Source organism: Elephantulus edwardii, unplaced genomic scaffold (genome assembly GCF_000299155.1).
Source record: "Elephantulus edwardii isolate Elephantulus edwardi_28Jun2011 unplaced genomic scaffold, EleEdw1.0 scaffold00077, whole genome shotgun sequence".
NCBI lineage: Eukaryota > Metazoa > Chordata > Mammalia > Macroscelidea > Macroscelididae > Elephantulus > Elephantulus edwardii.
Window position 1 is genome coordinate 11,981,383 of NW_006399827.1, and position 15,388 is coordinate 11,996,770.

Below are 15,388 nucleotides of genomic sequence, written 5' to 3' on the forward strand. Positions count from 1 at the left end.
CATTGAGGGTCTTCCTCTCACTGACACTATTTATTTTGGTTGCTTCCCAATCTGAGGGCCTCATTTTCTGGTACTATATCAGATAATGATCTGCTGCTAATCAAAGGCCTATTATTGCATGGCTAAAACACAGTTCTAATTAATTTCTATAATCTGACAGTATGAAAACGTGTTCTTCATGTGGTACAAAAGGAGCATTAGGGCTCAGGTTTAAGGTTATAGTTATACAGTATACTGAACCTACTCATTCTCTTCTTTTCTGGAGTTCCAGTACCTTCAACCTACTCCCAGCATAGAAGAAAAGCACTTGTCACAGAGCTCTCTGATTTCAAAGCGGAAATAACTCGTCTTTATTTAATGAATGGAAACAAGGCGCAGCATACAGACTGCAGCGATTTCAGAGAATCCTGTGCGCACGCGCGCTAGGGCTTTCGGGCAAAGTTCCCGGCGCGTGACAGCCGTGCGTTCCGCCCTACGCCCCCTACTATTGAATAACGCATGCGCAGCCCTTCCTTCTCTCTCCACGCGCACGGGCGCGCCCGCGGAGGGCGCGCTCCCTGGAAAATTCCACTTCTGAACTAGCTCCACCCTCTGAACCTCCTCCTCCTCCTCTTCCTCCTCCTCCTCCTCCTCCTCGGGGGCCCCACGCTCTTCACGTTCAGGTCCCATCCCAGCAGCCTTTGCGAACGAAATGGCAGCCCCCGTCCTGCAAGGCTTGTGTCGTTTATCCAAGCCTTTGAGCTGTTGGTCACGGCAGGTGGGTAGGAATTGAGCTGACAAAAGCCAGCACGCTGGACGAGGAAGGCAGAGTAGGGGGTTAATATCGTTTTGCTGTTGTCTTTAGTGAGATTAGAGGCCACCAATCAGATCTAGGCTAAGGAAGTTCGAAATACGAGGCCCTGTTACGAGTTTAGCGGCTGAGTGGAGAGAACTAGTGTGAGCCGCGAAGGCTTGCGAGTTCACATGATTAAATTTCTCCAGTTTATTTGCTCTCATTCCGTCTGACGGAGAGATGTTAAAGATTTGGAAGTTGACCTCCCATATTTCGATTACTTGTGAATGTCCCAAACTGAAGAGCTTGGAAGGAGGGTCTGGCTGGTATCGTCCCAAGCAAACCTCATATTCAGAGATTTTTTTTTTTTTAAAGGCCTCTAGACTTGTAAAGACTTTATTAGGTCATATAGAAAGTAGAATGGCACAAAAAAAGCTGTCAGTGAGCCTCCCAGCAGAATACTGTTTAGTCCGGTCAAGTCAACTGCGACTCAGTAGTAACCCTATGACAAGATAGCTGAACCGTACCCAATCTTGCACCATCCCCAGGGGCTTTAGCATGTTCACATCCATTGTGTTTGTCACTGTGTCAGTCCATCTCATGGGTCCCCTTTTTTGCTGATCTTGCTTTCCCAGCATGATGTTTCTAACAACTGGTTGAAATCTGACCATCCTTGCCTTTAAGGAGTACTCTGGTTGTACTTCCTTAAAGACAGGTCTGTTTGTTCTTTTGGCAGTCCATGGGATATTCAGTAGTCTTTTTTATTTTATTTTTGTTTTATTTTATTATTTTCTCTGTTTGTGTACCATCAAATTGGATCTGACTGGTACAGGAGGAGATGGCCCCTTTTTCTCCGGCAGAGCATCTGGTAGATTCGAACCACATATCTCTGGGATTGCAGTGCAGCTTCTTGCCACTAGGCCACCAGAGCTCCCCTGGGATATTCAGTAGTCTTAAACACAAGAATTTGAAGGCATCAATTCATCGTCTGTCATCCTTATTCATTGTCCAACTTTCAGATGCATGAAGCATTTGGAAAAAACATGGCTTGGATCAAGTGCATCTTTGCTTTTAAACTGATGTCATTGCTCTCTCCATAGCACTTTGGAGGTACCCTTGACAAGAAATTTTCCAAAAGCAAAGTGTGATTTTTATTTATTTATTTATTTATTTTAATTGTTGGACCATGGGTGTTGATTATGGATCCAAGTAAAAGGAAATCCTTGACAGCTTCAGTTTTTCTTTATCATGATGATGGTGCCTATTGGTCCAGTGGTGAGAAGTTTTTGTTTTGTTTTGTTTTGTTTTTCTATAATTATATTTTATTAATTTTCATAAACATTTACAGAGATTTTGGGTTTCCATTCATTCATTGTTGCACTATTCTCTCTACCCTCCTCCCAGTTTGTTCTTGTCCAAATGCCACAGTGCTTGTCAAAGCCAGTTCTGATTAATCTTCTTTGTCAGTGTATCTTTTGCCATTCCCTATCACTCCTCCCTGAGAGAGTCTTCTCCCTGAGTCATAAGGAAAAGGGGACGGCGTATTCTCTTAGTTACTTCCTGCTGAAAAGGGACGCTGTGGGTTTCAGGGTGAAGATCTTCTCTCACTACTCTAAAGGGCCCCTTTGGCAGTAGGAAACACATAGACTATTATGGAGATTGATTTTGGAATTCAGATGCACTCTTATTGATTGTGCTTGGCCGTATATGTTCATATCCTTCAAGATGTATCATGGGGGTGTTGCAACCTAGAAGACACAAATTTGACTAACAAGTTATAAGTACATGAGTCCAAAAATTATGGAAAAGTAAAAGAAAAGATTCTTTCATTGTTTTACAAACCCTCCCCCAGGTCCCCTCCACCATGCAGCCCTCGCTCTAGTCTCCTGTGATGACAGAAATACCCAGTTACATCTCTCTTTTAGACGGTTCTCTCCCTCCTCTGCTTCAGTGCAGTATACATTATTGAACCCATCTTACTCAGTGTCTCCCTAACCCCAAGGACAGTCCCATTCTACAACAGTGGCATCATGTAATATTTGTCCTTTTGTGACTGGGATATTTCACTCAGCATAATGTTCTCCAGAGTCAACCATTTTGAATAATATTGCATGAGTTCCTTGTTTTTTAATGCAGCATAGTATTCCATTGTGCGAATATACTAGTGGTGAGAAGTTTTGTTTTCTTGATGTTGAAATGTAATCCATACTAAAGGCTGTAGTATTTGCTCTTTTGCAGCAAGTGCTTTAAAGTCTTTTTCACTTCTCAAGCAAGGTTGTGTCATGTGCATAGTGCAGGTTGTTGATTAATAATCATCAGAATGAGCAGTATATAAATGTGGAAGAGGTACCGAGAGAACGTTGCTCATTTCATTATTTGATGTTAAAAGCCTTTGAATCAGCTTCAACTCATAGTAACCCAACTCTGTCCAATCCTGTACCATCCTTATAATCTCTGCTGTGCTTTAAACCTATTTTTATAGTCACTGAGCCAGTCTGTCTCATTGAGTATTTTTCTCTTCTTTGCTGACCCTCTCCTTTTCCAAGCACAAAGTCTTACCATCCTTACTTTAGTTAATGCTTAAATTCCCTCACTAGATTGAAAGTCCTCGGAAAGCAGAAACTTTGTGCTAATCAACTTTGTATCCATAGGTGTTAGAAAAGTACGTAGAAGGCCTTTAGTAAATGCTGAGTGATGTTAGAGTGGTTGCTTTCTGGTTATTATTTTTTTTTAAGAAGATGATCTATTATTTATTGATCTTAGTCACAGACATATTTCCTGCTTCTATATTTAAATCTGTGGTTTGGCTGGTTGTTATTAAGAGGCATGTTGTTAGGTGCTGTCAAGTCGTTTGCGATTCACAGTGACCCTATGTACAATAGTCCTGACACCTGCTTTATCCTGTGCGAATTTTACTGTCTCTAACATACCTACCCTCATTAACCTAGTCACTGAATCAGTCCATCTCATCGATGGTCTTTCTCTCTTTCTCTGCCTCTCCACCCTTCCAAGCATGATGTCCCTCTCCAAGGACTGATCCCTCATTGCAACATGTCCAAAGTATGTCAGGCAAAGCCTTAGAATCCTTGCCTTCAAGAGCAGCCTGGTTTCACCCTCTCTATGGCAAACCTGTTTGTTCTCCTGGCAGTCCATAGCATATTCAACACTCTTCTCCAGCCCACAGCTCAAAAGAGCATCACAGCTCTTTCTATCATCCCTAGTCATTGTCCAGCTCTCTGACACATAGAAAGCAATTGCAAAGAGATTGACCTGGATGAGGTGTACCTTAGTCTCCAGACTGATGTCATTGCTCTTCAGTACTCTGGAGAGGTCCCTGATAGTCGACTTTCCCAGTGTAATTCTTCTTTTGATTTCCTGGCTCCTGGTACCAAGAGTGTTGATTGTGGAGCCAAGCAAACTAAAGCGGTTAACAATCTCAATATCTTCACCATCATAATGCTGCCAGTCTGCCCAATGCATAGATGAATATTAAGGTAGTACCCAAGGTGCATTTCCCTGCTTGATGTAATAGAATTGTTCTTAAGTAATTTCTCTCTGTATGCCCTTTCTATAAGGCTTTGTTTATAGTTTGCTCATGATAGTAGAGGTTTTTCAGATTATTTGAACCTTTTCCTTGCCTTCTAGCCAGCCCTGGTTGCTCAATCCATAGCTGTAGTTCCAGTAAGAACTAAAAAACGTTTCACACCTCCTAATTATGAGCCTAAATACAAGTCACAGAAGGAATTTATAGAACACGCTCGGAAAGCAGGCTTGGTCATTCCTCCGGAACGTTTGGAACGTGCCAAACATCTGGCCTGTACAGGTGAGGCATTGTATTTCTGGAGTCCTGATCCAAAGCCCCTTTTGCCACATATTTTATGGAAAGTACAATGATTTGGACTATGCATAACAGCATTTAATTAATCCTGAAGTAAGTTGAACCTCAATTATCATTGACTTTATGTCTTCCATATTTTATGAGGCCTTCTTTTATCTTGATTTTATACTATTTCTAGAAAGCAAGGATGAAATCTCCCCTTGTGGAAGTACAAATTGAGAGACTCTGAGAAAAGATCAGAATTGTTTTATTCTTTTTTGTAATGTGTTTTCCTCTACATAAAGTCTGTTGCTTTAGTCTCTTTTATATTCAGAGTTGTTCCCAGTGTTCTAGACCTCAAGATGATTTTCCCTGCCCTCTTTTCTCTTCAATCTTTCCTCACTTCTTTGTTTTCTCCTCTTGTTACAGCTGGTATTTTTGATACCTATGTTCCTCCGGAGGGTGATGCTCGAGTATCATCTCTTTCAAAGGAAGGACTGAAACAGAGAACTGAGAGATTGAAGAAGAATGTGGCATCACAGTTGTCGTAAGTATCTGAAACAACTGGGAAATTAAAATAAAGAGTTATTGCTGTTATTTTGTGCCAGAGAGATCTTCTTAAGGTGATTGGGTTGATATAAATTTCTTGATAATTTGACAGCAGTTTCTTTCTCTAAAGTACTTTTTCTTGTTAGCTGCTGTCAAATTGCTTCTGACTGATAACTACTTCTGTGTAGGACAAAATGAACCATTGGTCCTGTACCATTCTCACAGTTGCTATTGTGTTTGAGCCCGTTATTGTAGCCTCGATGTCAGTGCATCTTGTTGAGAGTCATCGTCTTTTTTTTTTACCCTCTGTTTTACTAAGCAGGAAGTCTTTTTTCATCTCCTGATAGATAATTTGTCTCAAAGTGAGACAGTCTCAATGTGAGACAGTCTCATCTCATCACCATAGTCATTTTTTTAAAAAAAAATATGGAATGCTTCACACATTTGTGTGTCATCCTTCCACAGGGGCCATGCTAATCTTCTCTGTATCATTCCAATTTTAGTATATTTGCTACCGAAGCAAGCACCATAGTGACTTTTAAAAGGAATATTTAGCTACATTTCTTCCAAGACAGTTTTGTTTGTTCTTTTATCAGTTCATAGTATATTCAGTGCTCTTCAGTAACACATTTCAAAGGCATCAGTTCTTTGCTTCTTCTTATTCATCATCCAACTTTCACAGGAATATGAGTCAATTGAAAGAGGTTCTTAAATACAGAAAACTCTGGTCATTCTGATTATTTGCATCTCAGTCTTGACAGTAATATTTTTGCATCAGCTAAGAAATTGATGTTGGAATTCATAGAAGTCTTTCCTGGTCACATACTTCAAAGTTTTTAATAATGAAAGAGAACCAACTTGTCTGAGAATCAAGTATCTTAGAGAGTAAACTTTAGAGAGCAGAGGAATCAGAAAATGGTCAAGGAGACAGACCTGTTCTAGGGCAGTAACTGAGCCTTAGATAATAGGCATAAGCCTGAACCCTCTTTTCATTTTATTTTTATTTGAAAAAAGAACCCTAGTGGCATGGGAAGTTAAATGTTGGAGGGTAAGCCAGAAGGTTGGAGATTTAACCCATCATGTCAGCTGCTTCAGGAGAAAAAGATGAGACAGTCTTCATTTAAGATTTACAGCCTTGTCAAATCCACCAGATGCTCTGCCGGAGAAGGAGGGACAATTTCCTCCTGTACCAGTCAGATTGATTTGACAGTACATGCACAAAAAAAATAATAATAAAATAAAAATAAAAAAAAAATATTTACAGCTTTGGAAACCTGAATAAGCGAGCTTAAGTCCTAATTCACTCAGTAGCAGTAAGTAGTTTGGATTTATTTGAAAAGACAAAACAGTTTCTCTCTAGCTCTTTATCTAAAATATTTTTAGGGTTTTTATAGGCATGATGGTTAGGAAGTGAATGCCACTCCTGCTTCCAAAAAAATGTTTGATTTGTATAAAAACAACGAACTACTTTTAGATTCATTCTGTTTATTAAAACTTTGCTTTTGCTTTTAAGAGAACATTTAAGAGCTTTGATGGTATACTCACTCCATAGTGTGCTGCACTGATAACCGGGAGGCTGGGTGTCTCCAGCATATAGAAATGCTTCAGGCCTTTTATTCATAGGGTCACTATGCGTTGTGCTTGATGTGAGGACAGTCAGCAATAGGCGTGCATAATTCTGCTGAGCTAAGGTTAATTCATCATGTGGCCATAACTTATTTTTTAAAATACATCTTAGGAGATTACTTTCTCTGTTTAAAACTCTGGCTTTCTATGATCTTAAGAATTAAATCTGCAATTGTTCAGTAACATTCAAAGTTCTCTTAACCTGGCACTTGTCTTCTCTTTCACCATCTCCTGCCCTGTTACTTCCTTTTTCCTCCCATAAAACAGAGCTCTGACGGCCTACTACTAAGAAACTGTACTTCAGTCCCAAAGACATACAGTTCGAATCCACCAGCTGCTCCATGGGAGAAAAAAGAGCAGTCTCCTCCTTTGTGATTTACTTTCTCTGAAAACCAGCTGCAGGGTCAGCTATGCTTTGGTTATGACTCAGCCGCAGCACACAAAACCACCATCACCATATACTTCAGCATTTCTAAGCTAATTGCAGTTCTTGACTATACTGAGTCACACCTCAGTGCCTGTAAACTCTTTACTCTGCCTGAAAATGTAATTATTTTTTTTTTGTGCGTGTACCATCAAATCGCATCTGACTGGTACAGGAGATTGCCCCTCCTTCTCCAGCAGAGCACCTGGTGGATTCGAACCACAAACGTCTGGCATTGCAGTTGCAGCTTCTTGCCACTAGGCCACCAGAGGTCCCTCTGAAAATGTCTTTTTCTGGCTCCCTTTCTTTATAGAGTAATTGCAGTTTATTCCTCATGACTTAATTCATCATAGAATAACTAACAGCACACCATCAAAAGGGTAGCATTTGCCAAAGGAGAAAACCCAGAAGACAGGAAAGAATAGGATAGAAAATGGAAAGAGAATCAAAGGGAGACAATGACAAGACTGTATTTACATTGTGGGTGTTGTGACTAATGTTATAAAGCACAAAGTGTATGAATGATGGCATGGAAAACCAATTTGTAGACTTCCATTCAAATCACAATTAAAAAGCAAAACAAAAATGACTGATTCAGTCATCATGTCCCTTTTTAAGCTGCCTGTTGCTCCTTTTAGGGGAGCTCTGATGGTATTGTTTCTAGGAAGTAACTTTAGGTTGCTAACCTAAAGATAGTTCAAATCTACCAGCAGCTCTTTGCGAGAAAGATGGGAAGTCTCCTCCTCACCTATTTGTAACCTCTTAGCCCTGCTGATGGATCAGTTATGAGTCAGTTCTGATTCTGTGGCTGTGGACTTGAGGTTTGGAGCTATTTCTACTATAATTTTGGAGCTATTTCTACTATAATTTTGGAGCTATCTCTAATATAATTGTGTAACTGATTCTTATTCATTCTAATAAATGTGTTTCCGTGGTTTTCTTTCACTTACATTGTCACTTAGAGGAAGAAAACGGTCATAAATATTGATTGTATGCAATGAAGTTATTACTTGAATAGTTAAAAGTACATGGGCTGAAGGGGCTTATGACAGGGAAGCATAGCTTGATCTGAGAGGTCAGGAAAGGCTTTCTGAAGGAAATTACAATGAAAACAGACCAGAATGATTGTTAGTTAGGTAGAGGATGTAGGAGCAGTAGTATTCTAGAGAGGTAAGATAGCATAAGGGAAGACTCTGAGGTTGAAAGAACTTAGCAAATTCAAGGAGCAGAAAGAACCCAAAGTGACTGGAGAAGTAAGTAGATGAGTGGAATAAAAATAAAGCTACAGAGAGGGTCAAAGAGATGGGACCATGTTATTCTGACTAGTATTCCTTTGACTATTAGAATACCACATAGTTTAAACTAAGAAAGGGTGTACCCCAAGGTTGTGTCCTATGTGCCCACCTTTTCAATCTATATGCATCTGGGAGGCTGGGCTCTGTAAGGAGGAATGTGGCATCAGGATTGAAGGAAGACTGATCACAACCTGCTTTATGCAGATGACACAACCCTGCTTCCAGAAACTGAGGAGACCTGAAGGGCTTGCTGCAGCCTTCAGTACAGATTGCATCTCAACATCAGGAAAACAAAGATTCTCACCTCTGTCCAATTAGCAGCATCATGGTAGATGGTGAAGAGATTGAGATTGTTAACAGCTTCCATTTGCTTGGCTCCACAGTCAACACTCTTGGTACCAGCAGCCAGGAAATGAAAAAACAAATGGCATTGGGAAATTCTGTTGATGTCAGGAACCACTCCAGAGTACTTAGGAGCAGTGATGTCATTCTGGAGACTAAGGTGCACCTGATCCAGGCCATGATCTTTGCAATTAACTTGCTGTGCATCAGAAAACCGGACAATGACTGGGAATGGTAGAAGGAGAATTGATGCCTTTGAGCCGTAGTGCTGAAGAAGAATATTGAAAAACCATGGACTGCTAGGAGAACAAACAAATTTGTCTTGTTGTTGTTGTTGTTATGTGCCATTAAGTTGCCTGCGACTCATAGCGAACCTATGTACAACAGCCCTAAACTCTGCTCTGTCCTGTGCCAATCACACTGTCTCCAACACACCCGTCCCGATTACCCCAGTCACTGAATCAATCCACCTCAAAGAGGGTCTTCCCCACTTGCGCTGTCCCTCTACCCTCCCAAGCATGATGTCTCTTTCCAAGGACCGGTCCCTCCTTACAAAGTATGTCAGGTAAAGCCTCAGAATCCTTGCCTCCAAGGAGCTGCCCAGTTTAAACCTCTCCAGGATGAACCTGTTTGTCTTCTTAGCAGTTCATGGTACATTCAGTACTCTTCTCCAGCACCACAGCTCAAAGGCATCAATTGTCCTTCTATCCTCCCTAGTCATTGTCCAACTCTCTGACGCATAACAAGTGACTGCAAAGACCATAGCCTGTATCAGATGCACCTTAGTCTCTAGAGAGACACCATTGCTCTTCAGTAGTTTGAGAGATCCCTAACAGCAGACTTTCCCATCGCAATATGCCACAAACTGTGGCTGACTCTGAGAATGGGAGTCCCAGAACACTTGATCATACTAACGCGAAACCTATAATTGGACCAAGAGGCAGTCATCAGAACAGAGCAAGGAAACACTGCATGGTTCAAAATTGGGAAGGGCATACGCCAGGGATGTGTCCTGTCTCCATACCTTTTCAACCTATATGCAGAACAGATTATCCGGGAGGCTGGACTCTATGAGGAGAAATGTGGCGTCAGGATTGGTGGAAGATCTATCGACCATCTGCGTTATGCAGATGACACAACCCTGCTTGCTGAAACTGAGGAGGACCTAAAGTGCTTGCTACAGATGATCAAGGACTGCAGCCTTCAATATGGATTGAGGCTCAATGTCAAGAAGACAAAGATTCTCACCACTGGACCAATTGGCAGCATCAGGATGGATAGTGATTGTTCACAGCTTTAGTTTGCTTGGCTCCACGGTCAACACTCTTGTCAACAGCAGCCAGGAAATTAAAAGGTATATTGCGATGGGAAAGTTTAACGTAGAGAGTGTAAAACCAGGCTGCTCCTTGGAGACAAAGATTCTGAAGCCTTGTCTGACGTACTTTGAACATGTTGCAAGGAGGGACCAGTCAGAGGGCCATCATGCTTGAGAGTGTGGCGAAACAGCACATGAGAGAAAGACCCTCGTTGAGATGGATTGATTCAGTGGCTGAGGTAATGGAGATAAGTGTGTCAGAGACAATAACGTTGACACACAGGATAGAGCAGGGTTCAGAACTGCTGTACATATGGTTGCTATAAGTCATAAGTGACTCAACGGCGCATAACAATTCTTTTGAATGAAACGGATTTTTCTTAATGGTTGTAGCATATTTAATTTTAGAAATACGAAATTTCACCAGAAAATTTTGTTCTTCCTTTAAAATGATTGATTTAAGATAGAGGGTTGAATTTATAGGCCTTGACACATTTAATTGACTAATTGAACAGAAATTACTAGTGAATGTTAGTATAAGCTGAAATCGTCTTTAGAAATTATTTTTGTGCTTAACTTTACAGAATCCAGAAGATAAAAGAATATGATGCAAATTTTAAAACAGCAGATTTCCCTGAAAAAGCTAAAGATATCTTCATTGAAGCTCACCTTTGTCTAAACAAGTAAGTGGCCTCCCTGTCCTTTACTTATTCTGCCTTCAGCAACTGTTAGGTGTCACACAGATTATTTTTTTTTAAACAAGAGTTCCAGAGTGAGAGTAGTTTCTGTGTGGGAAATGATTTAGTGACTGAAGCCGTTTTTATCTCCTTTCCTATCTTCTGGAACCTTTCACAGTTTAATCTGTTCCAGCTTAACCATCAGATTTTGGGTCTCTGCTGGACTAAATCCCGTTTTCACCACACTCAGTCCTCTCATTCATTCTGGTCCTTCTCTTTGCTTTTATTTGTATATATTTGTATGCAAATTGTATATATTTAAATCCTCTCAATACATTTGAGATACAATTTCAGTAAATTTATATATAAATTGTATACATATCAGTCCTCTCATTCCATCTTGGTCCTTTCTGCATGTTTTTATTACTTTTATATATAAGCTTTTTTTAAAAGATTTCTGACTTTTTTTTTTTTATTCAGCAAAAGGGGAAAAAATCAGAGCTGCTAGGGAGATAAGAAACCTGCCAGGAGTGATCATAAGTCTTTAGACTATTCTAGCATTCTTGGAATGGTGGCTAGGCTTCATGTAGGATGATTTCTTTTTACTTTTATTTCTTTAAGAAAAATGAAATTATGACATTAAATAATTCACATGTAGAAAAGTACCTGTGTTAATGCAAGTTTATATTTTGCTATATTTGCTTCAAAATCCCTTTATTTGAAACTAGGAGAAATAAAACTATAGATATAGCTACTTTCATTGTAAAGTATTAGTCTTGGTATTATTTTCATATTTTTATTGTATATATGTATGTAAACAATAATAATATGTAGTATTGTTTTATGTATTTTAAATTTTTACATGAATGATGCAATTATATATTCTTATGAAACCTGTTTTCTTTTTTTTTTTAATTTTTTTATTTTATTATTTTTGTGTGAGTGTACCGTCAAATCAGATCTGACTGGTACAGGAGGAGATTGTCCCTCCTTCCCCGGCAGAGCATCTGGTGGATTTGAACAGTGCACCTCTGGGATTGTAGTTGCAGCTCCTTGCCACTAGGCCACCAGAGCTCCCTGAAACCTGTTTTCTTTTATTGCCTTTTTATTTCTATTTTTTTTTACGATGTTATTTTTAAATATTTTTTTACTATTTTTTTTTCTTGTTCTCTTTTTATTTATTAAATTGGGTTTTCTTCTTCCTTTTTTTATTCCTTCCACATATTTAGAAATAATACCTTTTCTTTCTGTTCTCTTTAAATCATCTCATCTAGTTTTTTTGTTTGGGTTTTTTGTTTTTGGGGTGTTTTTTTTTTAAATCTTCTGCCTCTTTAAATTTTTTGGACCATCTCTGCTACCTCCAAAGAAACTTTGATCCAGTAAACAGATCAAAATCAGACCCAGCTTTTAAAGGATGAAGTTTTATTTGACATTTTGGTACCAAAAACAACTACACTGGGAACATGGGTTTTCCCATGACTTGGGTGAAACTTTAGAAAACAAATGAGTTTTTCATTCAGTGGTTTGTACAGTTGGTTGGAATGTCCAAAGCTTAGCAACACTCTCCCCTCTTCTGTGGTTACCATTTCCATTTTCTTTTCTTTTTTTTTTTTTTTTTCTTGTGGTTACCATTTCCATTTGTTCTTTCCTATTTCTTCCTGCCTTCTGAGCTTTGTCTCTGGGCAAATGCTGCCCTGTAATTGTAGATCTCCAGTGGTTGGTTGGGTTAGTGAGTGTGTATCTCCCTGGTGTCATTATTTACTTTCTAGACATATCTATTGTTTGGTTGCAAGTTATGCTATAGGGGTGTGTCTGTTGACTTTCCTAGATAAATTCCAGGAGTAATTTATGATGTTTAGTTGTAAATTCACATACAGTGAAGATCCCCTCCCTCCCCCATTATAAGTATACTTCCTTAGAGCCTTTGTGTTTGCTTCTGCCATGCTGCACTCCAGGGGTATTATTGTCCAAATCTGAGTAGTAGAGTATAGGTTTAGGGCCATAGTTTTTCACAGGCTTCTGCCTCAACCTTGATCTTATCCCTACGTTGGATATTTTTCTAGAGCCTTTTCTGCAACTGCACCCTGGTGAAAGTCATAGCTTTATACTCAGATTCGTCACCATCTAGTGTTTCTGACTCACAGCTGAACCTCCATCAGATTTCCAATCTGTAAATCAGAGAGGAGACTGCATGCCCATATTTTTTCTGCAGTGCCACTGGTCGATTTGAACTGCCAGAGAAGTGCAGGCTTTGGGTTGGCAACACAACCAGAGCTCCTTAACTTTATACAACTTCCTGATTCAAATGCAAATCCAGAATTTCCGGAAAAGTCAAGTTCTAGCTTCTAAAAGTTGAACAGTGAGTAAGGACAGAAGAATTGATGGCTTTCAGTTGTGGTGTTGGTGAAGAGTATTAACTCTCCTGTGGACGGCCAAGAGAACAAACAGGCTGTCTGGGAAGAAGGGCAACCAAGATGCTCCTTCCAGGCACTTCCTCTCACATGGGCAGGTTGTCAGGAGGGACCAGTATTTGGAAAAGAACATCTACTACTCATCTTCTTAGAAAGGTAGAGAGGAAGACCCTCAAAGATAGATTGACAGTGACTTGAACAGTGTGCAGGAGCAGATCAGAGAGGTCAGGATGATGTTGTTGTTGTTGTTGTTAAGTGCAGTTGAGTCTCAGGTGACTCATAGCGACCCTATGAGGATGATTTAGGAGAGGGCAAAGTTCAGATCTGTTGTTACTAAGCCACTCTGAGTCATAGTTGACTAATAGTAGTGCCAGTAAAATCCTTCTGGATCTGTTAATCTTCCCTTGGGCTATTTATGCTTTCCCTTTGAACTCTTCCTTCTCTATTCCTTTATGACATCTGAGGATTTATCTTATTTTCTGTGAACTGACCTTGTGAGCCATAGAGTCATAGCTGACTGTCATTATTCTGTCTTAGAATCTAAGCCATGATAATGAGCAGAACTGACCCTCTAGTAGGTTTTCACAGGCTGTAAATTGTGTGAGAGGAGTTTGCACAGCTTTCCTTCATGGACCTGCTAGTGGATTTGAACCACTTGCCTTTGGGTTGACACACAATTCCTTACCCATTAGGTCACCAGAGTTCCCGTAAAGGTGGCTATTATTCTTACAGTTCATCCATCATTTGTAGGTGTGGATTGGGCAGAATTTCTTTCTGTTGTACAGAAGTTGGTTGCTGTAAGCTGGAATTAGTAACACCTCACAGCAGCATGGTGGGAGTGGTGTCAGTCACATTAAATCAGTCCATTATGTTGCCAAAGCAGCTGTCTTTTCTTTCTCAGTGTCAGTTCTACTATGAAATAAAATGTGAACTCATAGAAAAAGAAATTTATTTCTATTGAAGATTCTAAGCCAGGATTATGAGGAAGGAGGGTTCATTCAGAGATATCAGCTGTGGTCATGGCAAATGTCACTGCAACTCGGTCTGTTCCAGTGGAATCTTTTTATTAGGGAAAGAGGTAAAAGTTGATAGGTTGTAGGTGTTCATTGCTGATGAATTCTAATTGAGTCATGACTGACTCTGAAACAGGTGTTTCATAGGATGAGATTGTTTGTCTTTCTCCCATGGAGCTGCTGGTGAATTTGAACCTAGTGACTTTGGGTTGGCAGTACTATTTCCTTGTCACTTTGCCACTGGAGGTCCTTGATAGACAGGTTAGAACTCTAGTATCTTACCACCTTGGAATTAGAGATGGAATTTTTCAAAGGGAACAAAGTGTTAAACTCTCCAGAAAATACTAACCTTTTGAAGGGAAGGGGGACATTCTATGTTTATCTAAAAGAAGTTAGTTCATGGTCTTGAGCTTATATAAGACCCTTCACTGAGGGAACCCTCCTAAAATCTTGCTTCTGCGGGAGCTGAGGTTTGCTGTTTGTTTTCTGATGATTGTTTCATAAAAAGTCAGTGTGACTATGCCACTCTTGCATCAACAAAGATTAGGGGAAGAGTGGAAAAAAAGAAGGCCAGAAAAGACAGATGATTATCTTTAGGTTAAAGTTCAAAGATGTTAGTGCCAGATCATCTTACCAGGATAGAGTCAGTCAGTATGAAGCTAGCTGATACTGATAATGTGTCAGAGAGAGGTAAGAGGAGATAAGATGAGCTCTTGATTGTTTCTGGACTTTGTTGCATACCACCTTCGAGTAAAAATCAGTCTCCATGACCAGTAAAGATCTTTTGCCCATCTTTAGGATCTATAGTATTGACAAGCTTTTTTCTGTTCCTGAGATTCAAGCCTAATTTGCTCTGCTATCATTTCTCAAGGGTGATGAATCATGCTATTGTGGTCCATCTCTCTGTTCCTAGAACTGAGCATGTTACTTTGCTTTTAGTGAATGTGTAGAAATTGTTTATTGGCGAGCTCTGGTGGCCTACTGGCAAGAAGCTGCACTGCAATCCCAGATATGTGAGGTTCGAATCCACCAGATGCCCTGCTGAAGGAGGGACAATCTCCTCCTGTGTCAGTCAGATCTGATTTGATGGTACACACATTAAAAAAAATTTTTTTTAAAAAGTAATAAAAAAAAGTTTGAGAAAAAA

At 39.9% G+C, this 15,388-nt stretch overlaps 1 protein-coding gene across 1 annotated transcript in view; it reads left to right on the plus strand.

Moving 5' to 3' along the window:
- Window positions 1-648: 648 nt before the first annotated feature.
- MRPL45 (mitochondrial ribosomal protein L45) overlaps window positions 649-15,388 on the plus strand; it is a 17,335-nt gene continuing 2,595 nt past the window's right edge. Inside the window, 4 exon segments of the mRNA XM_006903730.1 lie at window positions 649-757; window positions 4,418-4,595; window positions 5,019-5,136; window positions 10,725-10,823. Coding sequence (XP_006903792.1) covers window positions 692-757; window positions 4,418-4,595; window positions 5,019-5,136; window positions 10,725-10,823 — 461 coding nt within the window. The 5' untranslated portion in view covers window positions 649-691.